The sequence below is a fragment of the Triticum urartu genome, chromosome 2 (assembly GCF_003073215.2).
Source record: "Triticum urartu cultivar G1812 chromosome 2, Tu2.1, whole genome shotgun sequence".
Lineage (NCBI taxonomy): Eukaryota > Viridiplantae > Streptophyta > Magnoliopsida > Poales > Poaceae > Triticum > Triticum urartu.
Genome location: NC_053023.1, coordinates 64237876 through 64246781, shown reverse-complemented (window position 1 = coordinate 64246781; position 8906 = coordinate 64237876). Strand labels below are relative to the sequence as shown.

The 8906-nt window shown below is 54.1% G+C and overlaps 1 protein-coding gene across 2 annotated transcripts; it reads right to left on the bottom strand.

The window, feature by feature from the left end:
• Positions 1-230: 230 nt before the first annotated feature.
• LOC125535778 (protein NETWORKED 3A-like) lies at positions 231-2880 on the bottom strand. 2 transcript variants are annotated; one of them, XM_048698851.1, is made up of 3 exons: positions 2594-2880; positions 1857-1960; positions 231-1297 (listed from the first exon to the last, which is right to left on the bottom strand). In XM_048698851.1, exons 2-3 carry the CDS (start codon positions 1942-1944, stop codon positions 528-530), a joined length of 858 nt encoding a protein of 285 aa, XP_048554808.1. In that variant the 5' UTR covers positions 1945-1960; positions 2594-2880; the 3' UTR covers positions 231-527. The 2 variants fall into 2 exon arrangements, with proteins under 2 accessions (XP_048554808.1, XP_048554810.1); XM_048698853.1 differs by having other exon boundaries at positions 2420-2871.
• Between the last annotated feature and the right edge of the window lie 6026 nt (positions 2881-8906).

Below are 8906 nucleotides of genomic sequence, written 5' to 3'. Positions count from 1 at the left end.
AAACCGTCGGAAATTTGATACTAGCTTCTAAAGCAGTTTCAACAAGAGCAAATTTTGATGCCTGTCTGAATCTTGATGATGGCAGATCCCCACTACCTCCCAATTGTAGTTGCAGAGTTTCATCTTAGGTTCATCAGCCTGTCTGAATCTTGCTGATGGCACTTTTAAAGTAGTTTGAGCAACAGCAAATATTCTAGTGCAGGCAGAGCATCGCACAAGACCACTGAAACTTGACAAAATTAATAATATATTTTTACTATAGTTAAGCGATCATACAAACATTCATATGGCTATTCTACTACTTACTACAGATAAAACATGAGTATAACAGCAACATAGTTAAAAATTCTCTCTACTAGCTAACCCTGAACAAGGATGGGGACCAGACAGGGTCCAAAAGAAACCCATCCTATATGCACAAGAGCTACAAGAAATTCTCATGGATCTGGATGTCAAGATGGAGAGACTGCATCATATAATTTCTTCTCTTCATCATGGTGGACTCTGCCGCACCAAAACTCACTCATTCACAGAGCGACCATGGGACCATTATGCTTGCGTTGGCCCGTGAACAGCTTCGCCGAGAACAGGTCCTTGGTCAGCTTCCTGAGATCGAAGCCGCGGGGCGGGGCCGCGGCGGCGGGGTGGTGCTTTGGGTTGGGGCTCTTGAGGAGCTCGCGCAGGGTGTAGTTCTCCTGCTTCACCATGTCGATGGACGACGCGAGCTGCCTGATGACCTCCCTCTTCTCCTCGTCCTTCGCGGCGAGCTCCGCCTCGTGAGCCGCCTTGTTCTCCTCGATCACCTTCTGCAGCTCGGAGTTCTGCTCGTTGAGCCTCTTGATCTCCGCGTGCATGAGCTCTGCTTCTTGGTCAAGCTGGTCCTTCTTTGCCGCTGCCGCTGCAGCGCCTTCGGACACCTTCTCATCATGCTCTTCTTCCGGGTCATCAACTTCAGACTCGGAGTCATAGGAGTCTGAGCACAGTGAGTTGGAGGAAGAACTTCTTGTTGTCTTGCCATCCATGGACCCTGAAGACCAGCTCTTGGTCGCCTTGCCATCCATGGACCCCGGAGACCAGCTCTTGGTGCAGGGAGATGGATTGAACTTGGACCGGCATGTGCCGCTGCCATGCTTCAGCAGGTCATACTGCTCGGCGAGCGAGCGGTGCGTGCGGTACAGGTCGCCGAGCATGTCCACCAGGACTGGACGCTTCTTGTAGTACATTTCAGCACGCTGAGCGAACGAGTCCGCATCTTGGTCGATCAGCTTGAGCATTTGCTTGGTCTTGTCATCCAGTTCTGCAATCCAAGGGAAGGAAGAAAACAATTAGTGAAGGTGAAGTTATCCGTGCTGTAAAAACAAGATATGAAGTACAGAGTCCCTATAAAAAAAATCTGACGTACAGAATTACCAGGCCATTATTGATCTATGCATCACAAGATTGCATATGTCACCACAAATTTGATAGAGTGCTAGAGTAATATTGTGAACTTGTCATGATTTACTTATCATTCTTCAGAGTTAAATATGTAAATGCTGTAACGACGCAGACAGAGGCTGGAGGAGCAAATCTTCCATTATAATTTTTTTTGGGGGAAAATCTTCCATTATCTAAAAGAGAAGTTAAGACCAAGATGAAATTGACCGTTGGTGAAACTCCAGATGGAAAGTAGTATGGCCAGAACAGAGGCGGACAGTTCTGTAAGAGAGATGGTTCGGTGCAGAGGTCATAATATCAGTCCATGGAGTAACCACAACAAGTCAACAGCAAGATCCAGGTTCAGTCCGTCCATGGAGTAACCATACGGTGATAACGACATCCACTGGGGAGTGCCGGGTAGGGAGCGAGAGGCAAACCTGAAAGAGTGGTGCCGAGCCACGGGGACGTCCTGGCGAGGTTGTGGCTGTCGAACCACCATGCCTGCTGCAGCTCCTTGTGCACCATCTCTTCTTCTTCTTACCTTCAGAAATCACAGGAATAAGCACAAACAGCCAACGGGATGGACAAAACAAATGGATTTTGTGAGTAACACACTAACTGCCTTACAAGAACACGAGACAACAAGCCAACAAAAGAGAAGATTTGGAACCGTGAAGAAAGTTCATGAGCATTGAAAACGCAAGGCGTTGGCAAAGGGAAGACGGTAACGGAATACCGAGAATCGCACCAACCAAAGTACCAAGCTGAAGTAGAGCAGAGAAGAAGCAGGCCAAAATATGCATGACTCCATGAGCATAACAGATTCAATCTGGAACAACCGCGCGCGCTCTCCCAACCCACAAATCCAGTAAACCTCGCGTTCTCGCCAGATCCAAACAGATTCAAAACGACGACGCGGTGCAAATCCAAACCAAACCAAACCAATCTAGTCTAGGACGAACGGAGCAGAGGCCCAAAAATCGGAGCTCCAACGGCTTACACGGCTCCGAACGACTCCCGTCGGGGACAGCGGCCGCCTCCTCCGCGCAACACGGCACAGCAGCCGCAGTTCATCAGCAAGAAACGGCAGAAAGTAATGAACAACCGCCGCGGACAGATCAATCCGGCACCCGCGCCGCGCGAACACAAACGAATCTGGCAGACATAACCTCACCTGCGTCGTGTGGAGTGGAGTTGCCGGCGGCCGCTCTGGCTCTCGCTCTCTACGGTGCCGTGGCGCGGAGGGGGGCGGAGTTTCCCGTTGCCACGCGCTCCACGGGACCGGACCGCTTCTTTGTCCAGCGGACGGACAAGGGGGGGCGCAGCTTTCAGGATTGGGACGAGGGGGAAGGGGACAAGGCTCTGCGCCGGCGCACGCCCGCTCGCCTCTCGTCTCGATCTCCAGGAAAATATTTCAAACCCTGCCGCTCCACGAACGAGACTCTTCTTGCGGGGAGGCCCTCCGGGAACGCCCTATTTAACGGCGTCCATTACCGGGCGCCCGATTGCTGCTTTCCTTTCCGGTTGGCCGGCGAGCGTGAATCGTGATCTTCCCGGGCTGGTTTCTGGCCCGCCGTGTGTGTGCACACGGCTCACGGTTGTAGGGGTGCACGATAAGGATTCGATTAATTTGCGTGCTCGGAATTGGAAGGATACGCGGTGGTTTTTTGTCCCGAATTAATGTGGAAATATTGGTAGGTGATAATTTTCTGCCTGTTATGTTAACGTACATGCAACAGTTGGAAACATGCCAAAGAAATATGGGAAGCGGTTCAATTCGGCCGATTGATTTCTCGCTCATGTCAATGGCACCTCCAGTGCATGCATGACACGTGTCTTCTGTGGCGTCCACGGTTCTTTCCTGTCGTCCTTATCTCTAGCCGAGGTCCCTCGTCCATACGACTTCTTTCGATGAGCGCAACGTGCTCAACATTGAAAGTATGCGTGGTGGTTTGGTGGTTTTCTCCCAAATTAATGTAAACAATATTGATAGGCAATAATTTTCTCCCAATTATATTAAGGTCGTATATTAACGTGCATGCAACAATTGAAATATGCCAAAGAATATGATAAACGGTTTAATTCGACCGATTGATTTCCCGCTCCCGTCAACCGCCTCCCACGCATCATGTGTGCCCTCTCTGTGGTGCCCAACCTCTTCCCTATCATCCTTATCTCTCGTCGAAGTCCCTCGTCCATACGACTTCTTTCGAAAAGCGCAACTTCCCTTCTTCCATCTCTCCGCGAGGGGCTATCATGGCCAGCGCCCACTGCTCCAAAGCTTGAATGGCACTATGCGAGACGGGATGGCGGCGATGTGACCACCGTTGTGGGAGGAGGGGGTGGGTAATTTTCTCCCAATATGGGTACACAATTATTTTCTCCCTGTTAACGATGCTTGCGATATTTGTAAATATACGGAAGAATACGATGTAATAACTTGTGTCAATATGGACTATGCGCAGACTGGGGGAGTAACTGATAATTATTACAAAGGATAAAAAAATAGTGGAATAACAAAAGAAAAATTGAGGGCATGTTCGGTTGGTGGTCGACTTTTTTTCACTTATATAAAGAAACATGACGCAAACTTACTAAGGAAACATGTCACATGGGGTTTTTTTTTGCGGGTGTCACATCGGTTCATACTCTCAAACTTTGATTTTTTTTTTGACAGTCAACTTTGATAGTTTGCTGAAAAAAACATTGATAGTTTGTAACAACGCTTGAAGTGATAAAAGACTATAGCTGCCAAAACGGTACAGACATTATATAAACATGTTAACATGTTTTAGCAACACGCTACACGTAGATAGTAGTACATGTAGCCAAGTATGAAGTGCAAGTCTTGTGAAAAATATCCCGGACTTCCAAGGGGGTTATATGCAAACTGCAAAGATGCTGCCGGAGAAAAGGCGGCCCACTTTCAAATTTGTGGAGCTGGGGCCCGATTAGCGAGTTTGGTCTTTCATTGAAGAAGGGTTTGCCTCGCCTCTGTACCAGCGTCTGACTGACAAGAACCTTATTATCAAATAAAGGATTCAAATTGCATGAACCCTTCCATGCGTGACGGCGCACCATTCCTGTCCTGTTTTCATCCCTTCTAACTCATGTCTTTTGTCTCTCCGAGAACTCTTTGTTGAGATATGTATTTAGCACATGTATTTTTATACTCCAAGTCTCCTTCTTATGTATAGTTGAGGATATGACTTACCCTATGTATTATATATATTTGTGCATATGCACCTATCAATACATTGAGAGTTGCATCCAATTCCTCTACATGGTATCAGCCTAACCCTCGGTCCCCAGCCCTAGCCGCGCCGCCGTCGCTGCTCCCGCTGCCTAGCGCCGTTGCCTCCCCGGCCGCCGCGCCTCCTCCCTCCCTCCCACCTTCCCCACCGCGCCTCCACCCTACCCCCCAACCCCTGCCCTAGCCGCCCCGAGCCACCTCTCTCCCAAAACCCTAACCTCTCCTGATCCCATCTCGCGCCGCCATCTCCCTGCTGTCATGTCGGCCCTCGGCACCTCCTCCTCCTCCAGCGCACACCCTAGCAACCCGTTCGACTCCTCCTACGGGTCCGAGCCCGATGAACCCCAAGCCGCCGACATCCGCAACATCCACCTCTCCGATCACGTTCCCATCATCCTCTCCCACGCCTCCGCCAACTACTATGCCTGAAAAACCTACTTCAATCTCCTCTTCCGTGAGTACAACCTTCATGATCATGTGGACGGTCTCGCCAACTTCTTTGCCGGCGCCCACGACGCCAACTGGCTCGCCATCGACGCCACCCTCATCCGGTGGTTCTTCCTCACTGTCTCTCCGGACATCTTCCACACCATCGTTCGCGATGGGGACGATGCCTACACGGTGTGGACCAAGATCAATGGCCTCTTCACCGACAACAAGTTTCAACGGATTGTTTTCTTGCAGCAGGAATTTTTTGGGTGTCACCAGAACGACTCCACCATCGATGCTTTCTGTCTCCGGCTCAAGACCCTCTCCGACGAGCTCAACGACGTCGGGTTCAAGGTGGGCGACGAGCTTCTCCTCTCGACGCTCACCGCCGGCCTCAACGAGGACTTCAGCAACGCCGCCTCCAACCTCATCCTCATGGCCAACCCCACTTACGAGCGGGCGGTGGCCTATCTTCGCCTTGAGGAACGGCGGATGAAGCACCTCCACACCCGCGTCGTCCACACCGCGCTCGCCGCCGGCCTCTCAACCGGCGCCTCTACACCACCCTCGGCGCCCCGTCCTCCGGTCGCCCCGCACCCTACGCCGGTGCCGCAGCCGCCCCAACCGCCGCGTAATGGTGGGAACGGCGGCAACCGTCGCCGCGGTCACGGTGGCCAACGCCAAGGCGGCGGCAAAGGAGGAGGCGGCGGCGGTCAGGCCCCCCAGCAGCAGCCCCCGCCGCCCTGGGCCGGTGGCTATAACCCCTGGACGGGGGTCGTGCACGCATACAGTATGCCCGTGCCGCGGCCCCCCGCCCCGGGCATCCTCGGCCCTCGCCCGAGTCCTCACCAGGCGCTCCTGGCCGCGCCCACCGGCGCCCACGGCGCCCCTTCGTACGGCGCCCCCGGCGTGCACGGCGCCCCCTACTACGACCCGGCCCTTCTAGCGGCCCTGCAGCAGCCGCCGCCCTACTCTGGTGGCGGCGGCGATTGGATTATGGACTCCGGTGCCACCGCTCATATGTCCGCTCATCCGGGTAACCTCTCCTCCGTCCATCCCACTTCCACTCCTTCCCGCATCATCATCGGTAATGGTGTCGGTCTTCCCATCTCTCATGTCGGTTCTGCACCTTTTCCCTCTAACTCTCGTCCACTTTCTCTTAATAATGTCATTGTTTCTCCTCATCTTATTCAGAACTTGGTTTTCGTTCGTAATCTTTCTCGTGACAATTTTGTAACTGTGGAATTTGACGAAGTTGGCTTTTCTGTTAAGGACGCTCGCACCAGGATGATTCTTCACCGCTGTGACAGTCCCGGCGACCTCTACCCAGTTCAGTCGCCATCATCTCCGGGTGGTCCTCGAGCATTTTCCGCCGGCGTTGATCTTTGGCATGCTCGTCTCGGGCATCCTAGCACTTCTTCACTTCGTCAAATAAGGAGAGGATTTTCTTTTTCATGTAATAAAACGGCCGCTCACTCCTGTGAAGCCTGCCGGTTAGGCAAACATATTCGCCTTCCTTTTAGTTCCTCTTCCACAGTTGTATCTTTTCCGTTTGAATTGATTCATAGCGATGTATGGACATCTCCAGTTCCTAGTAATTCTGGTTATCTTTATTATCTTGTTATACTGGATGACTACTCTCACTTTGTGTGGACATTTCCCCTTCGTAGGAAATCCGGTGTTGCCGCCACTCTCATTGCATTTTATGCTTATGTCTCCACACAGTTCGGGCGGCCCATACTCGCACTTCAGACTGATAACGGGAAAGAATTCGACAATCTCACCATCCGCCATCTTCTTTCCTCCCATGGCACCGTGTTTCGTCTCACGTGTCCATACACCTCCCAGCAGAATGGCCGTGCCGAGCGCATCCTACGCACCCTCAATGAGTGTGTGCGTACCCTTCTTTTCCATGCCTACATGCCTTCTCGGTTTTGGCCCGACGCCCTCGCTACCGCCACCCTCCTCCTTAACCTTCGGCCATGCCGTCCGCGCTGGAACTATGCGCCTCATCATCTCTTACATGGCACTCCTCCCTCCTACGATGGTCTCCGAATTTTCGGTTGCCGTTGCTACCCCAACACCACCGCCACCTCACCTCATAAACTCGCTCCTCGTTCCGTTCCATGTGTCTTCCTTGGTTACCCGGCCAACACTAAGGGTTATTGCTGCTATGACCCCGTGTCTCACCGTGTCATCACCTCCCAGCACGTGTACTTTGATGAGCTTGTTTTTCCCTTTGCACAGGAACAGGTGGCGCCGTCTTCCCCTCCCGCGGCGGGGTCTCCTCCGCGCCGCCGCCCGCTGCTGGCCCTGGGCGCTCCGGCCACCCCGCCCATGGCGCCCCCCTCCGGATCGGGGCCCTCTGCGGCCCCCTCCTCCGGCTCGGCGCCCTCGTCGCCTGGAGCCGCCTCGCCGTCTCCTACGTCGCCCCGGTCCCCCGACATGCATGCTGGGCCGCATGATGGGCCGCCGGCTGGACCGGCCCGCACTAGCGTGGCCTCCCCTGGCGCGTCGACCTCGCCTCGGTCGCCAGCGCCGACTCCGCCTGGGTCGCCCGCGCCGACCCTGCCTCGGTCGCCTCCTGGCGCGATCGTGGCCCCGGTGTCGCCTGGATCTCCCGATGCCGCGGCCTCGTCTTCCGACCGGCCCGCCTCTCCCGTTGACGTCGTGGAGGCCACCGCTTCTCCCGTGGCTGCCACGGTCTCGCAGCCACCCGCGGCTGCTCCGCCGGCTGGTCCCGTCACCCGCTCGCGCACTGGTGTTTTTCGCCCGAGTTCCCGCTATGCAGATGACTACATCTGCACCGCCTCGACGTCCGCTCCTTCCCCGCTGCCGTCCTCGGTCCGGGCTGCTCTCCGCGACCCGCTTTGGATGGCCGCCATGCAGGAGGAGTTTGACGCTTTGCAGCGGAACCGGACTTGGCAGCTTGTTCCCCGTCCCCGGCACGCTAATGTGATCACCGGGAAGTGGGTTTTCAAACACAAGCTTCGTCCCAACGACACTCTTGATCGTTACAAGGCGCGTTGGGTTGTTCGTGGTTTCCGGCAACGCGCCAGTGTGGACTTCACCGATACCTTCGCTCCGGTTGTTAAGCCCGGGACGATCCGCACTGTCTTACAGTTGGCGGTCTCTCGTGCCTGGTCGGTTCATCAGATGGACGTCTCCAACGCCTTCCTTCATGGTCATCTTGAGGAGCAGGTCTTTTGTCAGCAGCCCACGGGGTTTGTTGATCCGGCGTGTCCTGATCATGTGTGTCTGCTCTCACGCTCATTATATGGGCTCAAGCAGGCTCCTCGTGCCTGGTACCAGCGCATCGCAGCGTTCCTTCACCAACTTGGCTTCCGCTCTACACGCTCCGATGCTTCGCTGTTTGTTTATCACCAGGGCACAGACACGGCATATTTGCTGCTCTATGTTGACGACATCATCCTGACAGCATGCACTTTTGAGCTCCTTCGCCGGCTTACTGATCGTCTCCGTGCTGAGTTTGCTATTAAGGACTTGGGTCCGTTGCACTACTTCCTCGGTGTTGAGGTGGTGCGTCGTCCTGATGGATTCTTTCTTCATCAACGGCAGTACGCTCATGAGCTTCTCGACCGTGCTGGCATGCTTAATTGCAAACCGGCCGCCACTCCTGTCGACACGAAGGCCAAGCTCTCTACTACTGATGGTACTCCTGCTCCAGATGCTGGCTTCTACCGGTCCATTGTTGGCGCTCTTCAGTACCTCACTCTGACTCGACCAGAGCTTCAGTACGCGGTTCAGCAGGTCTGCCTCCATATGCATGCCCCTCAAGACGTTC